This window comes from Heterocephalus glaber, unplaced genomic scaffold (genome assembly GCF_053883595.1).
Source record: "Heterocephalus glaber isolate CG9 unplaced genomic scaffold, H.glaber_assembly_v1.0 deba00001564, whole genome shotgun sequence".
NCBI lineage: Eukaryota > Metazoa > Chordata > Mammalia > Rodentia > Bathyergidae > Heterocephalus > Heterocephalus glaber.
The window spans coordinates 18,983,997-19,008,471 of NW_028258351.1; the positions used below are offsets into that span (position 1 = coordinate 18,983,997).

The following is a 24,475-nucleotide window of genomic DNA, read 5'->3' on the forward strand; positions in this document are numbered from 1 at the left end:
TTTCAGACCCCTTTTGATATCAAGAAGATTGTAATTTAACTCCATTTGGACATTTGGACATTTGGCCAATGTCTCAGAGAAATTAGTCAATTAAGAGTGTCACTGAGCTGGGCATGCCTGTAATTCCAGCAACTTGGGGCCTTGAGGCAGGAGGATCACAGTGAGTTCGAGGCCAGCCTGGGCTACATAGTGAGTTCACGGCCCACCTCAACTACAAAGGGAGACTCTGCCTCAAAAAAAAAAGGCACATCAAGCACAGTATATACTGTCACACAAAGATGACAACACACTGGGCTGAGGATTTAGCTCAGTGGTTACCATGCCTGCCCTACAAGCACAAAGTCCTGAGTTCAATCCCCGGTACGGGGTGGGGGTGGGGGTGGGGGTGGGGGTGGGGGGAATGACAACACATTAAGCAACAACCTTGTCAACATATAATTCACATACAATCCACCTATTTAAAGCATACACTCCAATGGTTTTTAACATCGGAAGAGTTGTGCAACTATCACTTTGTTTTTTTTTTAATTAGATATGTGAGGGTTTTTTTCTTTCTTTTTTCTCTCATACCGAGGATCAAACTCAGGACCTTGTGCTTGCAGGGCAGTCATGGTGCCACTAGCTAAATGCCTGGCTCTATCACTTTAATTTTAGAATATTTTCATCACCATAAAGATAGCCCCACCCCCCATCTCCCTAAACCCCTCAATATTAAACAACCACTGGCTCCCTCTATGGATTTCCCTATTCTGGAAATTTCATATAAATGGAATCATAAGAGGTGGTCATGGTCATACATACCTGCAATCCCAGCACTCCAAGAGGCTGAGGCAGGAGGACTGCAAGTTTAATCCCTGCCCAGGCTATTTAGCAATTTAGCAAGACTCTGTCTCAAAATAAAAAAATTTTAAAAATACATAAGAAGGGCCAGGGATTTAGCTCGGTGGTTCTGTTGCTTGCCTTGCAAGCGCAAGGACCCGAGTTCAATCCCCAGTACCAAAAAAACAAAACAAAACAAAACAAAACATAAGAAGGGCTGGAGATATAATTCACCGTGAAGGCCCTAGGTTCAATCCCCAGTACCCTCCCCCCAGAAAATGGAATCATAAACTATGTGATTTTTGTTTGTTTTATTGGTACTGGGGATTTAACTCAGGACCTTGCATTTGCAAGGCAGGCAGGGCACCACTGACTTAAATCCCCGGCCCTATGTGATTTTTATTATTTCTTTTGTGGTGTTGAGTATGGAACTCAAACTCGGGGCCTTGAGCATAATAGGTAGGCACTCTACCACTAAGCTACACCCCTCATTCCAAACTATGTGATACTTTCTGACATCTGGTTAGCAAAATGTTTTCAAAGTTCATCCATGTTGTAACATGTACCAGTACTTCATTCTTTTTTTTGGTACCGGGGATCGAACTCAGGACCTTGCACTTGTGAGGCAGGCAGTGGAACCACTGAGCTAAATCCCCAGCCCTCCTTCATTCATTTTTATTGCTGAATAATTTTTCTTCCTATGTATTTGCCACATGTTACTTATTCCTTCATCAGTTAAAGTCCATTTGGCTTGTTAGCATTTTTTTGTTATTATAAATAATGACACTTTGAACATCTGTGCACAAGGGTTTTTAAAACATCAACGTGAGGGCTGGGGATTTAGCTCAGGGGTTTCGCTGCCTGCTGTGCAAGCACAAGGACCCGAGTTTGATCTCCGGTACCAAAAAAAAAGACAAAACAAAACACCAATGTGGAATTCACATAAAATTAACCATTTAGTACATGTTTGCAGTATATAATGATTACATTCATTGTGGGGAGCTGGTAAATGTACATAATACATCTTAATTCTTTTTCCATCTCCTTCCTTTCCCCTCCCTTCCCACTCCAAAATTAACCATTTTAAAGTGAACAGTTTAGTGGCATTCCATACATTCATTATGTTGTGCAACCTTCACCTCTGTCTAGCTTCAAAACATTTCCATAACTCTAAAAACTTCCCCGGCATGCCTATAATCATGCCTATAATCCCAGGGTGAGGATCACCGTAAATTCCAGGCTGGATGGCTACACGGTAGACATTGTCACCAAAAAAAAAAAAAAAAAAAAAAGTAAAATAAGATAAAGTCTCATACCCATAAAATAGTTCCTCCCCTCTTCTCCCAGTTTCCTGTTTCTATGAATCTACCTACTCTGGATATCTTATATATCAGTGGAATCATAGAAAATAAAATCGTTTGTGACTCTTTTTTTTAACATAATGTTGCCAAGGTTCATCCAGTTATATCATGTTTCAGCAGTACTTCCTTCTTTTTTATGGCTGAATAATGTTGTATTGTATAGCTGTGATACATTTGCTCATCCATTCTTTTTTTTTTTTCCCCTGGTACCGGGGATTGAACTAGGGTCCTTGAGCATTGGGAGGCAGGCGGCGGAAACACTGAGCTAAATCCCCGGCCCCCATTCATTCATTTTTTGACGGATGTTTGGGTTGTTTCTATCTTTTGGTTACTGTAAATAAGTGCTACTGTGAGCAATTTACATGCAAAGTTTCAAATCTCTTTTACTTATTTGTTTAGTGGTGCTGGGGATGGAACCCAGGACCTCCCACAATCTAGGCAAGCACTCTACTGCTGACCTTTATCTCCCGCCTCAGTATGTTTTTAAATTCGGGGGGTATATACATAGGAGTGGAATGGCTGAGCCATATGAATAATACATCTTTGAGAACAAGAATTAAGCGTTTTAAAAATGCACCCACGAAGTTTGTTTTTAAACAAGGGAAAGGATAAGAATTTCAGAAAAACTGAGTGGAAGTATCTGGGGGTGAGCAATGTCACGAGATATACAAATGTAGTAATTCCAGCTTCTGTCTGTAGTTGACGTACCACATTACAGGAGCTTACATCCTGGTGAGTTAGAAAGTTTAGATGTCGTTAGTGCCCTTACGGAAGAGAATTAAGGCAGTTATTTAAAGTAAAGTAATTTCTCAAAGCCACAAAACAGGAATCAGGATTCAGGGTTCTGGATTCCAAGACCAGATCTTTAGTCAATTTACAGTCCTGTTATCCATCTAGCTAACTGGCATATCAAGGTAGTCATAAAGCCATGGAAATAAACTCCTAGAGTTCGCTTGTTTCCAGTTTCTTGGTCATCTTCTGATTTAGAGAATGTCAATGGAATTTAACATACTACCCCTATTATACATAAGTTTTTCTAAGGGAGTTTTAGACTTTTTTTTTTTTTTTTTGGAACGTGCAGAGCCCAGCTGGGAAGAACAAACACTAAGTTTATTTGAGATTCAAGAGTGTGTAAAGGCCTCTGTGTAAGTCACACGGACCAACACGGATTGAGTTAAACAAGATGGTGGCTGGTATAGCACCGGTCTCTCCCTTTCCGGCTAAAACCATGGCAGAGCAGAGGCGCAGAGTTTAGAGAAATCAAGAACAGACCGGGGGTAACCCGACCACACTAGCGCGCTAGGAAGTCTGGAGCGGAAAGTGAGCTCTCGCGCATGTGTGGAACTGAGGGGAAGGATCACCAGGCGAGGAACCCACCCCACAATACAATTTTTCTGAAATGTGTGGGTCGTTTAAGTCCAGTTAGAGCCGAGGCGGGGCGTTTCCTAAAACGCATGCGTTCTGGACGCGGCTAGGGATACAGTGGCGTGGTCTTTTCAACACCAGGCGTACAGACGACGTCTGAGGTGGAAGGGGCGTTTAGGATTCTCAACACGCATGCGTTCTAAAACCGAGGCGTTTCCTTCCGAGGGTGTGGAGTGCAGGACTCCCTATTGCGCAGGCGCAATGTTTGTCCGGTAGGGCGAGCGGTCTACCAAGGGGAGGATAGAGGAGGTTGAAGAGATTAAAAACCGGGCGCGCCTGCGCGTCGTTGACTTGTTGGAGGCGCTGAGGATTTGTGAGGGGCGGGGTCACGTCTGCACGTCATTGGAGGGGTAGGTGGGATAGAGGGTGGAGCTCGAGGAGGACCTGTGCGCTTGCGCAGTGCGGGGGTGGAGGGCGGAGGAACTAGGTAGCACGCTTGCGCGGCTGTCATAGGGCTGCTTGGTTGGTCAGTGGGGAGTCGGCGCCTGCGTAGTAAGACCCGTGTGCAGCAGCGGCGGCGGCGGCGGTAGCGGCGGCGGTAGAGGCGGCGGCGGCGGCGGCAGCAGCGGGCTCGGAGGCCGTGGTTGGGCTCGCGGCGAGCGGACGAAGTCGAGTCAGTGCGTTCGCGCGAGGTGAGAGCGGACAGGCGCGCCTGCGCGGAACCTCGGCCTGGACCGAGGAGAAGAGATGGAATTGCGCGGGGTTCGGGGAGGGGGCAGAGGGGACCGGCGGCCACCGCCGCACGAGTTTGGTCAGAGCGGCGCGAGGTGCAGAGTCGCAGGCGCGCGGCCCGGTTGGCGCGTGGGGTGACGGTTGGGGCCGGCCGGGTGACGTTGGAGCGACGCAGGGCGGGGGACGGCGAGCCGCGAGGCCGCCACGCGGGAGAGGCCGCCGGGCGACCACGCCGGGGGCCAGATTGGCCCCGCCGGGATAGGGTTTCCTGGGCCATTGAGGACCGGGCGACGCGCGGCCACGTGAGGTGGGGGAGGGGGCTGTTCGGTGAGAGGGCAAGTGGGGGGGGTTGGCCGCTGGCGGGGGGAGGGGAGGCGGCGTGGCTGTGGCCTGGCGCAGGCTTTGGGGAGGGGGCGGCCGCGGCACCGGAAGTGCCCCCCACGGGAGGCTGCCCTCAGAGGCGGAGACCGCGTGACCGAACGTGGGCCGGGTCCGCATGGCAGCGTGGGGACCCCTCCCCCCAGGTCCCGGCCACCGGAAACCCCGAGCGGCCACATGGGCGGGAGCCGGCTATCCCCAGCGCGGGGAGAACTGTTCCTCACGGGCATCTGAGGGACCCTGGAATTCTGGAGAGCAGAAGTCCGAAGACCGGGTTCCGATCACCCCGAGGGCTTGCTACAGAGGCATATGTTTCGGGCCCTAATGGGCCCTTGGAGTTTGCTCCTCAGACCTCACGTGAAGTCAGGCGGCCGGCCAGGTTTAAGTGGCACTCTTCGGAGCTGAGGGGCCGGAGAAATGGTGAGACCGAGGGAGATTGGACACGAGCCCAACTCCGGCTCGGCCCGTGCCGACGGCGCTTTAATGTCCGAGGCAGAAGTGATGATATGCGGTCTTCACGTTGTCACTGTCTTACTTGTAGCTGGCTTGGAAGTAACTCGGTTTTAGAGTCCCTAACTACCAGCCTAGTGTGATTTCTACTACTCACTGCTACCAATCTTTTGCTTTCATTTTATTGTCATTCACCACCCCCCACTCCACTTTCTACTGACTGTACAGGCCCGGCCTGAAAAGCCGACAGAACCGATGCATTCTGGGAAAAGTGGGAGGATCCTCAAGTAGAGGCTGGGTTCCTGGGTACCCTTTGGGAACTGAAATCGAGGTGTTTAGTAGAGGGACCGTTTAGGAAACTACTTATTCTCCCTTGACTGCATCTGCAAGTGCATATTGGAGAGGCTGGAATCCCCCAAAGAGGCCTTGTGGTTTCCTGTACCAGTGACTGGCTTGTGTGGGGATAGGGGTGGAACGGTGTAACATAACCGGGTGGGGCCTTGCCCTCCCGTCTCCACCCTCACCCTATTAGCCCCGCCCTTTTGCTGGCTCATGGCTGTTCGCCTAATTATAGCCCTGGCTATGTGTGGGGAAGAGGGGTGGTTGGTTTCAGTGGCAAATAACACCTGAGTCCTCCCCCCTCCCAGGAAGTAGGCCGTTCCTCATCTCAGATTCGGCATCCTAACTCCCTGGAACCTTTCTTTCCCAAGCCATGACTTTAGCTTTCATTTTGGGGGAGGATCCACTTATTCATTCTTCAGTGTTTGACTCCAGGTGATATTTATTCCAGGAAGTTTGACTTTATTTTAGGTGGGTAATGGAGTAAAAGTTTGGGGGAAAATAGAGCAATGATTGTAGAAAGGAATGACATGGGTTAAAGGTTATGATAATCTCCATCCTTACTGACCCCAGTTCTCTTCTTGGCTTTAGTTGGAATCCAAGCCTTTTAAAATGGCAGATGATTTGGACTTCGAGACAGGAGATGCAGGGGCCTCAGCTACCTTCCCAATGCAGTGCTCAGCATTACGTAAGAATGGCTTTGTGGTGCTCAAAGGCCGGCCATGTAAGATCGTCGAGATGTCTACTTCAAAGACTGGCAAGCATGGCCATGCCAAGGTTAGAATTTCTCTTCCACATCTTGCCTTCCCCACACCTCCTGTATCCATAGGACTCCTGGCAGCAGGCTTTCACCAGTCCAGATCCTTTACCTTCCTTTAGTTCTTTTCCCACTTTTAGTCTTTTTTGTTCAGCACTCAGCCTCAGACTATATACCTGCTTCTGGTCTTCAGCCTCTTCCCTGGATACCTTTTGGTGGCTCCATCATTCTCTGGTATGTCTGTCCCTTTCCATCTTTGTGCCAGTCTCTTTACATTCTGGCTATTCAGCTTTTTTTGTCGGTGGTGGTGGTGGTGGTGGTGTTTTTTTGGTACCGGGGATTGAACTTGGGTCCTTGCGCTTGCGCAGCAGGCGGTGGAACCACTGAGCTAAATCCCTGGCCCTGGCTATTCCTGGCCCTGGCTATTCAGCTTTTAATTCCTTATTCCTGGCCTTTTTCCTTGAGCATTGTAGATATATCCTTTGTTTCCATCACTTTGCCCACTCTAATCCTAACACAGAATACAGTATAGTATTCCCTGAAGGGCTGCAGTGTACCTGAGTTTTCAAGTCACTTTGCTACTTCCCTCCCTCTTTGGAACTGATGCCATCTCACATACTAGTTCCTGCCCTTGCCTATTCTCCTTGAGTTCTTTTATGATTCCTTGCTTTCTTGGGTTTTAACTTTATTGCACATGCTTTCTGGATCACCTCAGACATTTTCCTTACAAGTTCAACCTGGCTCATTCTTGTTGAATTTCTTGTGGTTTTGTTTCCTGGTCATGTTTTCCATCTTTTGTTGACTTGGCATTAGTCCTGGTTATCCCCTAATGCCTTCTCTTCTTTGGTTTTCTTATTTCCTAACTCCAAAGGTCTTCAAGTACTTTTTAAAGTTCTCTTCCTTTCACATTTTCCTTTTTTTCAGCTTTTCCCTTCTACCTTCCTTTATTTTCCAAATTCCTAGTCCCTTGTGTGTATCCAGAAAAACTTGCAAACTTTTGCATAGATTCCTGCTCCCCTAGGCTGCTGGTATCTTGTTTTATTAGCATTTGCTATCTCAGGGTGTAATGGACTTCCCCTAAGCCTGCCTTACCATTTCCACTGTACTGTCAACCTTTACCTCTGGGGTGGTCTTTTAGCCTCAGGGCTTTATTATTTCTTTTCTGAGTTGTGGTTCATTTCCAACTCTCTTCATCTTTCCCCTAATAAGATAGACTAACTTCCTTCATTAGCCAGGTGCAAGTGTTTATGTCCTCCGTCCTAGAATTTGGTTTGGTTTCTTTGTGGTTCATACACACAGGTCCACCTGGTTGGTATTGACATCTTTACTGGGAAGAAATATGAAGACATCTGCCCGTCAACTCATAATATGGATGTCCCAAACATCAAAAGAAATGATTTCCAGGTATGTTCAGGACAAGGATGGATTATGGAGGAAAAATGAGGATTGACCAGAAGTGAGGGTGAGGGAGGAGGGAAATGTTAGGAAGAGAGGGTATTTGATAGAAGTTTTTTCTAGTTTGTCTATCACAGCCTTTACCCTCAGCCTACATAGGCCTACCTTCACCTTCTTTCCCTATCTCCCTCCAGCTGATTGGCATTCAGGATGGGTACCTATCACTGCTCCAGGACAGCGGGGAGGTGCGAGAGGATCTTCGTCTGCCTGAGGGAGACCTTGGCAAGGAGATTGAGCAGAAGTATGATTGTGGAGAAGAGATCTTGGTATGGTGCCCCTTTCCCCTTGTGTGTTCAGCTTTGCTCTTTTGAGTCTTCCTCTTAGTTCAGGCATCTCCTGACTATATCCCTCCTGCTCTTCCAGATCACGGTGCTGTCTGCCATGACAGAGGAGGCAGCTGTTGCAATCAAGGCCATGGCAAAATAACTGGCTCCCAGTGAGTGACAAAGCCCTTATCCTCCCCTGACACCGTTCTCAACAGTTATTCTAGCCTGGTCCTTCCCTGCCTACCTTTCTTGTTGTGAAAGTATTACCCCTGTCTTATGTGATTTCTTCTCTTACCCAGGGTGGTGGTGGTGGCAGCGGCAGCGGCGGTGGCAGCAGCAGCAGTGGCAGCAGTGATCCTCAAGCCTGCAGAGGCCCCTCCCTCAGCCTGGCCCCACTCTAGCTGGGACCTTGGCTGGACTCCTCCTACGCAATTTATTTGATGTTTTATTTTGGTTTCCCCCACCCCCTCAATCTGTCGGGGAGCCCCTGCCCTTCACCTAGCTCCCTTGGCCAGGAGTGAGGGATCCATGGCCTTGGTGAAGCTGCCCTCCTCTTGTCCCGTGCACTACAGCCCTAGTGGGGGAGAAGGGGTGGGTGCTGCTTGTGGTTAACTTTTTATTTGGTTTTTTTTTTTTTAATTCAATTTTTTAAATTCAATTTGGAATCAGAACACAGTGGATTCTGGTAAATGGTCCTTGTGCCCTTTTCCCTATTTGTCCATGATCTGATCCCGTTACCCATAGCTCTTTACCCCAACACCACCCCCACAGACTGGGGACCAGCTCTCTTCCCCTGCCTGTGTCTCTCCCTATACCCCTTTAGATGGGGAGGGAAGAGAAAAAGGGAAGGGATGTGCCCCCTCCTCAGGCATCCAGGAGGGCCCTGCCCCCATGGGCTTCACCCTTTCCTGCGGGCTCTCTCCCTGACACATTTGTTTAAATCAAACCTGAATAAAACTACAAGTTTAATATGAAGCCCTCAACTCAGCCACTTACTTCGAGTATTTATTGACTGGAAGATATATATTCAGGATCCAGAAAGAGACTAAAAGCCAGCTGATGACAGTGGGGTTTATTATAATCCACTGTCTCACTTTGACTTGCAACCTGCCAGCCATTCTCCACCCCTCTTAAACAGGTCTGTTGTATTCCAAACACTTGAGTGGGAAGTGACACAAACAGCAGGAAGCAGGGGTGGCAGGTAGGTTTTATTGGTCAGGGGCACACAGGGGAGACCCTCACCCTGAAGATAAAATCTGATGGTCACTTGTGGTAGAAGCGTGGGTTCTGGCTGTGTTGGATGAAGGGGAGCCGAGGGCCAGGTTGGCTGGTAGTGGCAAAGCCTGACTGGGTGGTGGTAAAAGGAGGGCTTTATCAGTGTTTCTCTCCCACATAACACCCTTAGAGATAAACACCCTAGGGAGGAGGGAACCACCACAGGGTACAAGCCACCTATCTTCATTTCCATGGTAGTGGATTTGATTACCATCCTTACCTTTCCTGCTGGTTGCATCTGCACAGGAAGCTGAGGGGAGCTAAGGAGTCCAGGTGCTGGGTGCAGAGCTTGGGGGTGCATGGGGCGCAGAGAAGACTGCAGAGGCAAAGTTGACAGGATTGGCATACTGAGGGCCCCTCAAAACCACCTTTTAATCTCCCATGGCCCATACTCACTGAGTCAGAGAAACCAGTCTGCTGGTTAGCATGTTCCATCTGCTTTTGCAAGGACAGGGCACCACTAGGTTGGAGGAACCCTATAAGTGGGAGAAGTGTATAAAATGAGTATGAGAGAGAGTACACCCATGAAGCCAGGGGTACTCCCCAGGGTGGCAATCACCTGTCTGAGTGGGCTGAAAGTGGCCATGCACGGCATAGGGCTGTGGCTGTGGCTGAGATAAGTACTGCACTGCAGGAAATGCCGAAGGTGCTGAAAAAGGCAAGAGGACCACCCATCAGGACTTAGGGTTAGGGTTCTCTTAACTTTGAGGAAAGCCCATCTTCCTGTTCCCATCACTCACCTCTGAGCTGCTGGCTAGGACTGTAAGCTGGCTGTGTGGGCCCATAGTGAGGTGGGGGCTGAGCAGTCCCATAGGCACCACCTGGGCTGCCTTGGAATTGCCCATGCTCAGCAGTCCCTGCGAAAGCAGCTGCTGAACCCACATAGTGCCGAGTCTAGAAGGGAGGATGAGAACTCATTACCTGTAAAGTCCTTGAAAGCAGTAACTCATAGCTGGGGTTATAGCTAGCTCAGTAGTAGAGCATTTGCCTAGCATGTAAGACTAGGTTCAACCCAGTACTGGGGGTTGGAGGGGGAGGTGAAGAAACTCAAGAATTTGTGTATCTCTTTAGCCCATTTACCCCCTATACAGTGAGTTATTTGTACACCTGTGGACAGGATCCCTGGGAGTAAATTCTAAGGGAAAAAGTAATGGGCTACATATCAAACAAACCTCACCGTAAGCACTTGGGGTCCAAACATCTGTTTGGCTCTGTCAGCTGCCATGAGAGTGCCTGGGCGATTGTGTCCTCCAGGGCTCCCTAGAAAGGGAGAGGGGCTTTGGGAAGCTGAAATGGGAGGCTACAATCCAGGAGGGCCCTTTCTGTCAGGTGGTCTTAGTCCTCACCCTGCATGCTGAGGAGGTGAGTTCCTGTGTGAACAGTCAGGCTCTGCTGGTATGCAGCTGATGTCAGAGTGGTCAGGTCGCTGGAGTAAAAGGAAGACAGGTACCCCTCTTTTGCCATTAAACACCAATTTTGCTACCTGGTCCCAGTTCACTTTGTCCCCATTTTTACTTTTAACTCTCTGATCCCACCTTTGTTCCTTTCGCCTCCGTTTTTCTTCCTCATGTAAAACTTTCTTTAGTTGCAGGAAAAGCTGGTGCTTCTCTTCCTGTAGAGCCAAAAGCTTCTCCTGCAATTTCAGAATCTGGGAGGGGAAGAGGAGAGAAATGTAAGCAGGAGAATCAAGGGGAAAGCCAGAGCTGGGCGTGATCAGGACTGATTACTTGTTCCTTGGTTTCCTCTAGAGACATTCTCTCTTCCATCTCTTTTTTTTTCCTTCTCTCTTGCTCTTCCTTCATCTTCTGTTCCATCATCTTGTCCACCTCTTCTTCCTCTGGAGAATCAGGTAGAATGGGGAAGTGGCAGAGTGGTGAAAATCGAATGTTAGGAGACTGAAGACCGACAAAGGCCAGTTACCCTACCACTCCTGTGTGCACAATGGCAGTGGCTTTTTCCCATCACTGGGAGAAGGAAGTTTTATTAGGTGCTCTCCAAGGTCCTTGCCAGCTGAGTGTTGGAATTTAGACTAGGCCTCTTCACTCCTACCAAGCAGGGCTGTTCCCTCCATCTCGCCCTGCCGGCGAGCACACTGCACAGCCTGTGAATAGGGGCCAGCTCTGGGATAGCGGAGCCACCCTGGGCTGTGTGTCCGTGCACCCCACGTCTACCCCCACTCTTGCGCCAGCTCACCCTGCCGCTTGCGCTCCCGCTCCATCATGATGTGCCGGTGCAGCGCTCTGGCCATGGCGTTGGAAAGCTTGGGGCGCTCCAGGAGCGCAGGCATCGTGCTGCCGGGATCACGAGGGCCGCAAGCACCCCGCTCTGTCACTGGCTGCTAGACCTCGGAACGGGCCTGCAGGCAGGAAGGCGCTTAGCAGAGACCCACACCGAGCCCAGGCGGAAGCCTGTCTACGCGGGCCCAGTCACGTGTCCCGGGCCTCCGCTACTCCGCCAGGCCACAGCCGCACCCTAGTACGTGCGCGCGAAACGCGCGGGGGCGGGGTGTCACTGGCTCGGGGGCCCCCGCCCCTTCCTTGCAGCCCCTGGGCGCCGACCCCTCCCTACCCGTCTTCTCAGCGCTCTCCGCAGCCTCCGGCGCGTCTTGGCTCTAGCGTCACATCCGGCGGCCCGGCCGAATCCTTCCGGAGTTACGGAAGCAACCGACCTTACGGGTTGGGCGAAAGGGAAAGGCGGAAGCGCGCTGGACGGGTGCCCGCGAGTTCAAGCCTGCGGCGGGCGGGCCCAGAGACCGACAGGGCCGCGCCCGGGCAGCCCTGGATGGACTTCACCAGCGAGGGGCGCGCGAGACTGAGGCCGAGGCGTATGCTCCGAGACGGGTGTTTATTGGTTCCATAAAAACCCGAGTCAGTAACAACTGTACAGAGGGTCTTCGTCTTCCTTGCGCCCGCCCTCCCCCACTCCCGCCCCATGGCCACGGAAAACAGCAGCTTCTTGTGGGCACAGGGAGACACTCCTCTGGGATTCACAGTAACCAGAAACAAAAACGGAAATAAATTAAGTGATGGAGGGGGGTAAAATAGGGATTCATGTTCCCCACGTCAGTGCATGAAAGGGGGGCCTGGAGCTGGGCTCCCCACAAGCTCCCTCCCATCAGAGGGAGTGTGCTGGGCCTCTGGACATGGAGATGTGCTCCATTCCCCATCTGAATCTGAGACTGCCTATGTGCTCCTGCATCTGCCAGGACAGCACCTGTGCATGGCATGAGTCACTGGAATGAAGTGGAGGCAGTCTTCACTCAGAGTCCTGGGCCGAGGCCCAACTGTGCTTCTAGTAGTGGTGTCTCACCCCTCATTCCACCCGTACCAGCAGGGCATAGAGGAGCGTGGCCCCCTTCTCCTTAGTGACCCACTCAAGTTCTGCTGGGCTGAAGTGAGGGTCAGGAGGTTCTCTGAGAGCAGCAGAAGGGGGTCCGTGGGTGTAGGAGCCAGGGCGCACACAAACCTGGAACGCTACCTGAGCCTGGTGCGTCCGCTGGGATTTGGGGTCCCGGAATCTGTCAGACAAGAAGTAGAAACAGGTAAAGTAAGGCCTCTGACCCTCTGGCTGCTCCCCCTTGCTCTGTTTCCACCAAGCCTTACTATTCCTCGCAAATAACTCCCACCAAAAGGCACTTAGCTCCAGTTGTTCACTACTTGTAAGGCTCTTCCCCTCAAACTCTGCTCAGCTACTCCTTTCACTACCCTCTTCATACCTTTGCTCAAACCTCACTTTTGAGGGTGGGAGGAGGCAATCCTGGGGATTGAACCCAAGGCCTTCACACTGAAGTACATCCCCAGCCCTTTTTAAATTTTCAGACAGGGCCAGGGATTTAGCTCAGTGGTTCCAGTCCCTGCCTCGCAAGCACAAGGTGCCAAGTTCGATCCCTGGTACCAAAAAAAGAAAGAAAGAAAGAAAGAAAAATTTTCAGACAGGGTCTTGCTAAGTCATTAAATTGCCCAGGCTGGGCTTGAACTTGTGATCTTCCTGCCTCAGCTTCTCAGCATGCTGGGATTATAAGTATTTGTAATCACACCTGTCCAAATCACACTTTTATTTCTGGTACCAGGGATCAAACTCTGGACCTTGCACTTTTGAGGCAGGCAGCAGCACCACTGAGCCAAATCTCTGGCCCTAAATCTCACCTTTTGATGATGTATAACATGATACCCTATTTAATATGCCCACTTAGGGCCGAGGATTTAGCTCAGTGGTGCTGCTGCCTGCCTCACAAGCACAAGGTCCCGAGTTCGATCCCCGGTACCAAAAAAAAAAATCAAAAATATGCCCACTCCAAGCTCTTCTGTTTTATTCCACTCTCATCTTTTTATTGTTTGCATAGTATTCATTTATCACCTTTAACAATACCGAAGGCATTATAAACATTTTCTAAAGCAAGAGAAGATATAAGGTCCACAAGAGCAAGGTTCCTTTGTTCCTTTACTAAGACAGCTTATACTAAGTGCTATCTGTTCAATGAATGAATGAGGAGAGGACTCAGGTGGTGAAGGAGCAACTAGCAAGCCAGGATAAGAAAATGAGGGTGGACAAATTATGCCTACCCAAGAGGCCCTGGTACCCCCTCTAGGTCTGATTCCCCAAAGCACCTTAGTCCTGAGTACTCACTGCACTTTGGAGGCCAGGGTCTCAGCCCCAGCATATTGAAGGGAAGGGGAAAGCAGCACTGGAGGGGGCTGCTCCTCCCGGGGAGGTGCACAGTTCTCACCAGGCTCCTGGAATCCCACCCCAGGCTCTCCCTTCAAGGGCCGGCAGCTCAGGATAGAGGCAGTACCTGGGAGGACAGCTGGGTCAGGGCAGCCCTTGTGATTCTTCCCAGTCCCTCCAGGCCCAACCATACCCTGCCTCTCTCCACTGCTCCACGGTACCTGCTCCCAGCTCCCCTCGGTCCAGCACCCTCCGTACAGCTGCCACATTGCTCCCATGATATGCCATGTGCCACTTCTTGGTTAGTGTCCCAGCTTCCAGGTGGGGATTCATCCTAGGAAAAGACAGAGAAGGCAGACACCAAAATGGTCACTGGCTCCATAAGGTTATCCCCTTTTCTATCACTTTTTGCATGCATTCTCTTGGAATTCTTTTTCAAGGAGGGAAAGAGCAGTAAGGGAAATGCCCGACTCTGACCCATATGTACCTGAGGTTGAACCTGCACCAACCGAAGGGCAGAGAATATTCCCGGGGAGGCTCCCCTCGGCGCCTGTGGGCCTCATCTCCTCGTAGCTTCCAGCAAGACTCACAGTAGCACAGGCTACGCTTCGGTGGAGGCACGAAATAATCTTCTGTGGGACAGTGAATGGCAGGTTTGGTACTGTGACTCCCACCCTGTTCTCAACCATGCTGCTCCTCTCGAGCTGCCCATGGGAATAAGGCGGGTGGGTTCTGGAGGACTGGGACTCACCAGGAAGCAACAGCAATTCTTGGAAGCGAGAACAAAGGGCATGGTATTCGCAGCTCTTTAAAGAGTTAGCAGCAGGTGGGGGACCCCAGCACACACTCTCCTTGATACCTGAGGGAGCAGAGGAGGCACAGGTCACAGGACCTGGGACTAGGATAGGAGTAGGGGGGTGGGGTAGGATGATGGTCCCTTTAGGGGGGTGGGGTAGGATGATAGTCTCTTTAAGGTGGCGCACCATCCACCATGTCAGCTTTTTCCATGTCCCCTTGGGTTCCAGCACTCTTTCCACTGGCAGCCCCTGGCTCAGGACTCACGATTGTCACCTGTAGGGGAGAGGAATGATCAGTCAAAGCTTGATCAGCCCCCAAAGCCAGCTGATCCCTTTTGTGGACCACACAGTTCCCAATCTCTCAGGTACTCCCTCCTCCCCATCTCCATTGCCACTAACCTGCTCACATTGCCCATAGAGATCCACGAGAGCATGGCAGGGCTGGGGCACGTCTGGCACAGCTACCCCCTGGTCCACCCCATTGACATGGAGATGCAGGCCCCCAGAGCTGTCCAGCCGCAGTCCCAGGATGGTGCCTTCAGGACACGTGTCCAGGTTTGGCCCAAACTTCTCACAGATCTGGGAAGAGAGACCTACTGTTTTCCAGACATCAGACTCCCACTACCAGTGATCATCCTAACCTTTCCTCTGCTTCTGGTTGCCTGTGCCTGGGCTTTGCATCTTACCCTTGCTCACTGCCTGGGTTCTACCTCCACTTCAGCTACCTAGAGTCTCCCCTCTCACCCAACTATGACAGTCATAACAGCAGAGGCAAAGGAGGAAGAGGCAGGCCTAAGACCAGGTTAATGACACACCCTTGCACATCCACTCCTGCCCCCTTCCGATCTATGGTCCTACTGCCAGGACTCCAAGTTCCACTTCTCCCTTTTGGCCAGCCCCTCCCTATTCAGAAGCCTGGCCTTCTCTTTGGTTCCCCACTCACTTTGAGACCATTGTGGAAAACACCACGGCCCCGCAATAGCCAGGCTGCCCGTTTGAGGGCACAGGCAGAAGCAGGAAAGTTGAGCCTCTCAGGTGGGCAGGTGATGACTCCCAGGACAAGGGAAGATGTCCACTGTCGGTTCAGAAAATCTATCCGGACCTGCAGAGGGAACTGCTCTACAATCACAGCCTACTAGGCAGAGATACCAGTTTACCCAGCCGAAACAGCCTCCTCCCCATCCAGGGGGGGAATACTACACATCCCAGAGTGTAGCCTGGGCCCTTCCTCTTTCTGATGTTTGGATGGATCAGAAACCATAAACATACAAGTTTCCTTCCTTTTTACTTGTGTGTTTGCGCACGCATGTGTACGTGCATACAAGGGCATTGTACATGTTAGACAAGCACTCTGCCAATGGGATGTACTGCCAGCCTCTCTCTCCTTGTTTGAAGCTTGGCTTTACTGTTACCTCTGTAAAGATTCTTGTCCCTAGGGGCTTCCTTCATTCAGCTAATTTTGCTGTATCTTTCAGTTTGCAGCAGAAAGGGCCCGTCCAGGAGGGTCAGTACTGTTACCCCAGAGCAAGAAGAATTGGGGAGATGGCAAGGCACACCTGGACCAGTAGCTGGGGCACCAGGGGCTGGCTGATGACAACGATGCCCTGATTGTAGCTGGCCACCCGTGTGGCTGTCCGGTTCCCATTGGACAAGAGAATATTCTTCCCGTGGTTCTCCAGGAACTCGAGGACTGTGGGCATAATGCCCATTTGACTCTGGCCCTAATGTGGAGAGAGAGACTAAGCTGCACCAGGGACTGATGACAGGCCTGTCCCACTCCACTGAGGCACACACAAAGCTCAAGTATGAGCCTTTTACCAGACCATCAGAGAACTCAAGAGAACCTGGCACTTGATGCCCACCAACTGCCCATCCACATGTCCACAGGCCCTGCTTCAGCCTCTTACTCCCAAGCCACGCTCCTCGCTCTCGTCATCATCCTCGCCCTCACTGCCAATGTCCGAGCTGGGAGAAGGAGGTTGGGTGACTTCTGGCTCCTCCAGCCTCGTGGAACTGACAATGGACACACTGCGTACTGGCCCATATAGATCCAACACAGCCCACACATTCTAAGGACACAAGCCAGGCAGTCAGAGTTTGGCATACAACCTCCACCCAAGAACCCACACCCAGCACCCAGGGAAGTTCTTAGGTCTACCTTGGCAATGCCAGTGGCTGCAGGCCCCATGTCCTCTCCATCTACCAGGATATGCATTGTATCATCTGCTCCCCGTCGAATGCCCACATGGCTCCCCACCTAGGTCAAAGTGAGACAGACAGATGCTCATTCCAACTCTCTGTGCTTTTTCATCCCCCCAACCCTCCCCACCCTTGGCCTGGAGCCAGCTGCTTTACCCCCAGCCTCTCAAGGTTCCGGCCATAGTTCATCTTCTGGAGCTGCCCATCACGCCTCACTTCACAGCTAGACACCATCCAGGTGGTCTTAGTCCGGAGCTCTGGCAGGGAAGGAGGCAGCCCAGGCCCACTACCTGCTCCAGGCCCCATCTCCCCTGGCACTAATGTGGTCAGCCCCAGCCGGAGGGAACCTGCCCACTTCTCATCCAGCTCTTCCACTTTCACCTGTGAGACAGAAAAATTTTTTTTTTGGTACCAGGGATCGAAGAGACAGAAAATATTAGCTGGCCCTGTCTCATGGGCCAATAACCCCCCATCACATCCCCATAGCCCACCTCAAAAACTTCCTCAGCCTTGAGTTCCTTGGTGCTGAAAACAAGGCCATGGGCATAGCCAACTGCACGTACTGCCCTTGTGCCATCCTCCTCCAGAGTGACATTCTTGCCACAAGTACTGTGAAATCGGTGAGCCACACCAGCCACTGTGGACAGATGGTCAGAGAAAGAGATAGGATTAGGATAATAAGCTACAGATGAGATGCAGAGTAAAATTTTCCAATGAAATAGGAATGGACACTAAGGCCCCATCTGTCATTATTCCTCAGCACCTCTTAAAACTTCTTTTCACAATAGCATGACTCATTCCCAAACCTGGGATGCCCAACATGTGGTATGCTGCTCCTTGGGTGGCAGGAAAGCATACCGGCTCTGTGTCCCAGGTATAACCCCCCCTTTCTGACTGCTTGCCAAGGAGGGCCTGTTCCCTCCAATAACCGGGAGCATCTTTGAAGAGGATCCCTTAGGCCCACAGCAGGTACCTGGGGAGTGCAGAGGGAAGGATTTCTCAGTAGCAGTGTTGCTGGTCGCCAGGCTGTTGTCCATGGGGCCAGTGGCATTGGTAATGGATACCTGGACACACTGACCATAGAGATCTACTACAGCATACACCTCTGCATAGAAAAGGAAAGGGTCAGAAGCCTGAGAACCCAGGCAGCCTGAGCTGAGGATGGCTGGCCAGAAGCCACAGAGCAGTCACCTTTACCCGGAGGCAAGCCTGAGCAGGCAGCGCCTTGGTCCTGGCCATTGATGAAGTAGTGCAGGTCGCCCTTGGCAGTTCGCATCATGCCAATGCGTGCACCTGTGCCCAGCGCATCTAGGTCACACCCATAGTTGTTGCGCATTGTGTTACCATCTTGCATGATGGCTGTGCCACTGGGGAGACAACAGAAGGGGTGGGTTAGCCTCCCAGTTTCAACCCCACAATGGCCCCTGCTCAGTCTCTGCCTGTCAGAGCCCAGGTGTTTTGGACTCGGGGAGGACGTCTTGATCTGTGTCTGAGGTTCAATCCTATCTCCTTTATAGCTGGGAGCTCCCCAGAGAATAACAGGAATTTCTCTAAGAGGAGGATGAAGCCCCAACAGGCTGGGCAGAGCTTCCCAGAATTGAACAGAGGGCAGCAAGATCCCCTAGGTCTGCCACCACCTGGGGCCATCACAGGCCTAAACCCTGATCCCAACCAGCTATACCCAGTCCCACCAAGCTGGTCCTGACCTCAACATCCATGTATCATAGTCAATGTCTGTCATGGTGTTGGGGAACTCCAGGTCTTCAGGCCGGATGGCAGTCACTCCTAAGAAGAGGCAGAAGTCAGAGCTCACCCAACAGGCACAGGCAGCTAGCATACAACCCACACTCAGCTGCCTCCTCACCAGCCTCGATGGAGCCTGACCAGCGGTCTACCATCTTCTGAATGACAATTTCAAACAGCTCTCCATCTCGCAGAGCCCTGCCAGGAGAGTGGTGGTCACTGAGGCTCCACTTGGGTGGGCAGTAAGACAGCAGACACATGAAAGTCCAGAGACTGACCGGTTAGAAATGACAATGGCATCATTGAACTCGCTACGGCAGTTGTGGCGGAGTGCCGTGCGGCCCCCATTAGTGATGACGGCATTACTGCCATGCAGCTGGTGGAAACGCAGGTCAGAGCCACCTGCACCCGAGGATGGGGAGCTTGGAGACACCTGGTTGTTCCCCTCAGGAAGTGGCTCAGGAATTGGAGGCACCTCTGCAAAAGTGGACATCACTCATTAGGATTAGGTCCCTGAATATCTCTATAGCCTTCCAAGGCCACCCTAACCCTCTGCCCCAGCAGAGCCTGGCCTCACCCATGTCGTCCACAATGGTGGCCTGGGCCGCCTGGCCATAGAGATCAACGACAGCATAGACACCCGGGGGCACATTCCAGGCAGCAGGGCCCTGAGTCATTCCATTGACAAAGAAGTGAAGAGTCCCGTCCTCCCGCCGCACCACGCCCACCGTGTCCCCTGCCTTGGAAGAAGGGGGGCTGGAGTGAGGAGTCAGGCAGAGTTCCTGCCTGGGAAGGTCCTGCATTCACCCCTTCTTGCCAGCTCCCTGACTGCTGCACCCAGGCACTGCACCCTCTCCCCCACCTTGAGGCGGTCCAGGTTATGCCCATATTCATCCAAGATAGTTGTTCCATTGTGCATCACGCCATTCCCAGTCATCATCCAGGTCCCTAAGGGACAGATGAGAGGGAAACAGATGAGAGGGAAAGCAGGGCTGCTCTTTGTATAAAAAAAAATTGCCCCAAGCTGACAGCCCACCCTGTCTTTCCCGAGATTTGGCTTTCTTCTCAATAAGAAGAAAATTACAATTTCCAAGGCAGACACAGGCTCTACCCTCAAGGCCTCCTTAGCCACTAGACAAATTATCACAAGTGTGACAAGGAGGAAAGGGGCTAAAGAACAAGGACCAAGGCTGCAGGGATAGCTTCTGCTCTAGGACCCTATACCAGCCCTGCCCTTGGGAGCTCACCAGAGCGCAAGTTGGTCATGGTGGAGGGCAACTGGAGGTAGGCAGGGTTGTGGGTAGTGACACCAATCTCGATGGAGCCAGCCCATTTATCGACCATCTTGTCAATGCGCACCTGGAAAACTTCTCCATCCCGCAGTGCTCTGCTGCTCAGCACCACACCATGATTGAAGTCATCAGTGGCACTGAGGACACAGCATGTGGGGATTCAGATCCCAGCACACACTCCAAATGTGCCAAGGCTCAGCCTAGCAACACCTGCCTGTCACCCACTCCCCCAAGCCAACCAACCAGACCTCACACTTCAGGAAGTTCCTGACCTTTGTGTCCAACACTCCCCAGACCAGACTCCCTCTGCCTCCCTTGTCCACACCTTGCCCCTTCAATCCCATTAGAGCCCCACGGGCCATACTGGGGCCTCAAGGCAGTGCGTCCCTCGTGGGTGATGGCTGCCTTCTGCCCACAGTTGGGATGAAACAGCAGGCGCTCAGGTTCCGCTTGGGCAGCAGGAACAGTACGGCGGAGAGCACCCTCAGGAGACAGTGCCCGAAGAATGGCGTTGTTCCGGCGAAGACGGTCAGTATGGTTGTTATTGTGGACGATGGTCACCTTCACAGCCATCCCGTACAAATCCACCACACCATACACCACTGGGGGTGTCAATGGGGTAGCTACACCTGTGGGGGAGGAAAATGAGGGGTGAATAGTCAAAAAGGAAGGCAAGCACCAGAGAGGCCGGAGGATAAAGTCCAGATCCCACTGACAGACCCAGACCAGTGGCCTTCTCTGAGTGTCCCCTTACCTTGATCAATGCCATTAATGAAAAAGTGTAGGGCAGAGTTGGACTTCCTTGTGAGACCAATATGGTCACCCTCCTAGTGAGAGCAGAAAAGTAGTTTAGTATGGAATCTAGCTACAGTGAGGCTCCAGAGCAGTCCCAGTGCCTTTCCACTACCCCATTTGACACTCTCAAAAGTATTCATGCAAGTCTGAGACTAACCAAAAAGATGGATAGGGCATGTCCTGGGTCCTTGTTTTCTAGACATGACAATTTCCACATTTCCTGAATGCTCAATGTATGTGCTCACTTCAGCAGTACATACACTGAATGCTCAATGTAAGTTAGGCACTAGGTTAAACAATTTTACAAGCATCAACTTCCTCAAATCTATATAATTGCTACAGGGACTGGGGATATAATTTAGTGGTACAGTGCTTGTGTAGCATGTGTGAAGTCATAGGTTCCAACCCCAGCACTGGGGGAAAAACAATAAAAGTACTACTAACATTCATTTTAGAGCCTGTTGAGGAACTCTTGCCTTCTCAGAAAGAACCTCATGCAAGACAAAGGATCTTGTGTTAGATCAGAGAAGACCACTGCATGGCAACCAGACAGTACCCAGGGCTCCTCTGGAATTGCCCCAGCCTCACCTGTAGCTCATCCAGACTGAATTCGCAATACTCCCGGCGGGTGCCCTTGCCATTGGTCAGGATCCCACAACCGCTCATCATGATGGTGCCTGAGCAAAGGTAGACACACATGCTTAGGATATAGACTTCCTTCCCTTCAGCAACCCCAGGCTTGTGTCCCCACCCCTGCTCGGGACTGGTACCTGACTGGAGGTTGGTCATGGTGGCTGGGTACTCCAGGTTGTTGGGGTTGTGAGTAGTGACACCAATCTCGATGGAGCCTGACCACTTATCTACAAGCTTGTCAATACGGATCTGGGGTTGAATGACAGCAAGTAGATGGAACAGGGAATTTAACTGCAGAGAAGGGACCCTCAGCCCTTCTTCCCCAGGTCCCGCCCTCCTGATATCCATCAAACATTGAGCCCTATCTTTAGCTTCCAGAGGGTGAACCAGCCAGACTTCAGGGTCTTGCATACCTCAAACATCTCATTGTCCCGAAGTGGGCGGTTGGTCATGACAACCCCATTGTTGAATTCATCCAGAGGCCTCCGGCGCTCGGCTGTCTTATTATTGTTGCTGAGTTTGATAAGGGTCCCACACTTCTCATGAAAGAGCAGGGCATCATTGGAAGTGAGGATGGGCGAAGTGGCAGTACTGCTAGATCCCAGTCCATCCCCTGCTGGTGGGGAGCTCAGGTTCACATTCAAGAGGCCCCCATTGTAGGCAGACAGGATGGCATTGCTCACCACCTCCGAGAGCTCCATGCTAGCAAAATCTACAGCAGTAGGACAAAGAAAGGAAACTAAGATAAGGCTCTACATCTTTTGGATTGACACCTTCTCTTCCTACCCCTCTCCTGAGGTCTCTCCCTTTTCTACCTCTCTGCCTGCACCCCTTCCCAGAGCCTCCCCAAAGCCCTCATCATGTGACTCAAGGCTGTTAGGAAATGTCTCCAGCCAGGCCTTTGCAGGGGACACCATGAAGGCTAGAGACCAGGTGGGATGGGAAGGAAATAAGGGTTCAGCCCCTGCCTCAGAGCCCACAGCCAGGAGCCCTTCTCCTCTAGCCTCTGTTCTCCCTGGCAAAAGACTCAGGAATCTGAATGGCCCTGGCTGCCCAGCCTGGATCTTCACTACATTTACCCTGTTTCTTCAGCTACATTCCCTGCCCCATCCCTCCACCAAGGCCCTAGCTGTGTTCTCACCTTCATCCTCAGAGGTCCCCTGTTCGGCCAAGACAGAATCTTCAGGGGGTGCTGAGGGCTCAAGAGGAGTTGTGGAGATAGGAGTAGGGGGACTGAAGCCTGGCTCAGGGGGGAGCACGGTGATCTGGGTGCACTTGCCATAAAGGTCCACGACAGCCCAGACACGAGCAGGTAGGCCTGTAGCAGCCACACCACAATCCCGCCCATTCACCCAGAGCCGAAGCTCCCCAGCAGCTGTTTTCTCCACACCCACTCGGTCCCCTTCGCCAAGCTGGTCCAGGTCCTGTCCATATTCCTCCAGCACAGAGCGCCCATCCTTCAGGACTGAGCAGCCTGATACTACCCATGAGCCCCCCTTTAGTCCTGTGGCACTGCTTGGGAAGTCCAGCACACTGGGATCCAATGCAGTCACCCCAATCTCAATGGAGCCACTCCAGGAGTTGACCTATGTTGGGAATGGTGGACAGAAAGATTCAGGATGGGCCACCATTGGGGTCTCCCACTACTAGGAAACTACATTCCACATGCCCTAGATTCACTCTCCTCCCAAATTCCTTTTCTGTGAGCCAAGTAAATCACATATACACTTCTCCTTCCCTAAGTATTTCAGCTCATCCATCTTTCTGGCTCTACCTCAGTTTGTCCTTCAATGGTTTGTTCTTTCCTCAGTATCTCTCCCCTTTTCCTAACACACCTAACATCACCTCCATCTCCAAGAAATTGTGTCAAGAGGCCCATTCCCTAGCTATTCTACTGGGTAGGGCCCCGCGTCCCCTTCCTGGTTCTGGGTCTTTCGGAAACTCGAGCTCTCCCTGTCTCCTCCTTCGAATTGAACATTTCTGAATCATTTTCTTTTTGCCCATGGCCTCGTACCCTATGGTCTGTCGGTTCCCTTTCGGAACCCAGTGATGTGAAATTTCTAGCTGCCCTACTGCATTTACCTCTGGTTCCCTCCCACTACTCTCATTCCAATTCCGCGGGCCCAGCCCTGCACCTTGCGGTCGATGCGGACGGTGAAGACGCGCCCATCGCGCAAGGGTTCCCGGCTCAACACCAGCCCGTGGTTAAACTCCTGGCCTGGCTGCTGCCGCCGCGCTGTACGCCCACAGGCCGACAGGCTCACCAAACGCCCAGTGCGCGGGTGCAGCTCCCCAACGGTGCCGAGACCCCCGCTGGACCCCGGTCCTGGGCCGCTGCTGCCAGGGCCCCCACCCCCGCCCGGACCTGGCCCGGGGCCTCCCCCAGACCCCCCACTCCCACCCGACCCCGCCGCCATCGCCGCTGACACCGGGGCCGCGCGACAGCCGCGCTTGGCGGCACCGTGGCAACAGCAGAGGCCAGATACCCTGAGGGAATACGACCGGGGTGGGGGGCGGGGGGGGAGCAGGGGCTAGATATGCTTTACGGCAGTGCGGGGCAATGAAGCATCCCGGGCTAGGGAACTAATGACTGCCACGAAGGGAACAGAAGGACCAGAAGGACGACCGGGTCGGGCAGGCTTGCTTTACGGCACAGACTGAAGGAGTGGCTCCGAAAAGGGAAGACTTGGGGGAGGGAGAGAGCTTTTGCGACAGAGGGAGGAACGCCTACCGCAGGCATCTTTACGACTGACGGATGCAAGCGCCGAAACAAGCTTTGCGACAGAGATACCGGCGACTCCGCCCCCACCGGGCGAAGCGACACATGGAAGTATTCGCTTTACGGCAAGGGCAGGCGTCTTTTCTTCGCGCTACAAGCTTTAAAAAGGTGTCAAGTGGAGTTTAGAAGACGCAGAGGAGAGCTTTGTAAATGAGCCTCTGTCCTCCACATCACAGAGGCCGGAAATATTGCAATACTTCCACTTTGATTCACACCTCTCCTAAGAGGTAGAAAGCCAATTTTCGAGAGGGAGGAAGCTTGCGGATAATTCAAATCAAGCCCATTTTAAACGACAATTCAACCAAACTCTTTAGACTTTAAAGCCACAAATGAGAGCCAGGCGTGATGGCGCACGCCTGTAACAGATTTGGGAGG

At 51.9% G+C, this 24,475-nt stretch overlaps 3 protein-coding genes across 11 annotated transcripts; 1 reads left to right on the forward strand and 2 right to left on the reverse strand.

Annotated features, from left to right (window-relative positions):
* Positions 1–3,637: 3,637 nt before the first annotated feature.
* Eif5a (eukaryotic translation initiation factor 5A) lies at positions 3,638–8,905 on the forward strand. 5 transcript variants are annotated; one of them, XM_004857391.4, is made up of 6 exons: positions 3,638–4,237; positions 6,036–6,221; positions 7,501–7,605; positions 7,791–7,922; positions 8,020–8,092; positions 8,222–8,905. In XM_004857391.4, exons 2-5 carry the CDS (start codon positions 6,057–6,059, stop codon positions 8,080–8,082), a joined length of 465 nt encoding a protein of 154 aa, XP_004857448.1. In that variant the 5' UTR covers positions 3,638–4,237; positions 6,036–6,056; the 3' UTR covers positions 8,083–8,092; positions 8,222–8,905. The 5 variants fall into 5 exon arrangements, with proteins under 5 accessions (XP_004857448.1, XP_087047869.1, XP_004857449.1 ...); XM_087191743.1 differs by having other exon boundaries at positions 3,760–3,955; XM_004857392.4 differs by lacking the exon at positions 3,638–4,237 and adding an exon at positions 4,289–4,584.
* On the reverse strand, positions 8,500–11,961 carry Gps2 (G protein pathway suppressor 2). Its single transcript, XM_013076828.3, has 11 exons — positions 11,766–11,961; positions 11,391–11,553; positions 10,925–11,034; positions 10,733–10,845; positions 10,544–10,623; positions 10,375–10,457; positions 9,938–10,091; positions 9,757–9,846; positions 9,594–9,673; positions 9,418–9,513; positions 8,500–9,269 (listed from the first exon to the last, which is right to left on the reverse strand). Exons 2-11 carry the CDS (start codon positions 11,482–11,484, stop codon positions 9,186–9,188), a joined length of 984 nt encoding a protein of 327 aa, XP_012932282.1. The 5' UTR covers positions 11,485–11,553; positions 11,766–11,961; the 3' UTR covers positions 8,500–9,185.
* A 66-nt stretch (positions 11,962–12,027) lies between these two features.
* Neurl4 (neuralized E3 ubiquitin protein ligase 4) lies at positions 12,028–23,815 on the reverse strand. Of its 5 annotated transcripts, none has more exons than XM_004857400.4 (28): positions 23,457–23,815; positions 22,463–22,907; positions 21,735–22,033; positions 21,459–21,570; positions 21,277–21,365; positions 20,648–20,720; positions 20,258–20,522; positions 19,849–20,030; positions 19,464–19,549; positions 19,179–19,341; positions 18,880–19,078; positions 18,723–18,799; positions 18,565–18,643; positions 18,056–18,225; positions 17,832–17,963; positions 17,350–17,495; positions 17,015–17,239; positions 16,818–16,916; positions 16,567–16,728; positions 16,216–16,380; positions 15,603–15,761; positions 15,059–15,238; positions 14,846–14,933; positions 14,614–14,721; positions 14,350–14,494; positions 14,084–14,196; positions 13,824–13,989; positions 12,028–12,714 (listed from the first exon to the last, which is right to left on the reverse strand). In XM_004857400.4, the coding sequence occupies exons 1-28, from the start codon at positions 23,736–23,738 to the stop codon at positions 12,510–12,512; spliced, it is 4,614 nt and encodes a 1,537-aa protein (XP_004857457.1). In that variant the 5' UTR covers positions 23,739–23,815; the 3' UTR covers positions 12,028–12,509. The 5 variants fall into 5 exon arrangements, with proteins under 5 accessions (XP_004857457.1, XP_012932281.1, XP_021093998.1 ...); XM_013076827.3 differs by having other exon boundaries at positions 18,050–18,225; positions 23,457–23,753; XM_021238339.2 differs by having other exon boundaries at positions 20,219–20,522; positions 23,457–23,753.
* Between the last annotated feature and the right edge of the window lie 660 nt (positions 23,816–24,475).

Bases quoted from the DNA above. Each gene is read 5' to 3' on its own strand.
- Eif5a (XM_087191742.1), top strand. The intron at 6,222-7,500 runs GTTAGAATTTCT...TCATACACACAG, and splicing joins GCAAGCATGGCCATGCCAAG to GTCCACCTGGTTGGTATTGA. The intron at 7,606-7,790 runs GTATGTTCAGGA...ATCTCCCTCCAG, and splicing joins TCAAAAGAAATGATTTCCAG to CTGATTGGCATTCAGGATGG.
- Gps2 (XM_013076828.3), bottom strand. From the start codon at position 11,484: ATGCCTGCGCTCCTGGAGCGCCCCAAGCTTTCCAACGCCATGGCCAGA. The intron at 11,035-11,390 runs GTGAGCTGGCGC...CTGATTCTCCAG, and splicing joins GCGGGAGCGCAAGCGGCAGG to AGGAAGAAGAGGTGGACAAG. The intron at 10,846-10,924 runs GTAATCAGTCCT...TTCCCCTCCCAG, and splicing joins TAGAGGAAACCAAGGAACAA to ATTCTGAAATTGCAGGAGAA.
- Neurl4 (XM_021238338.2), bottom strand. From the start codon at position 23,738: ATGGCGGCGGGGTCGGGTGGGAGTGGGGGGTCTGGGGGAGGCCCCGGG. The intron at 18,226-18,564 runs GTCAGGACCAGC...TTGTCTCCCCAG, and splicing joins TATGATACATGGATGTTGAG to TGGCACAGCCATCATGCAAG. The intron at 12,715-13,823 runs GTGAGTACTCAG...CTTGTCTGACAG, and splicing joins ACCCTGGCCTCCAAAGTGCA to ATTCCGGGACCCCAAATCCC.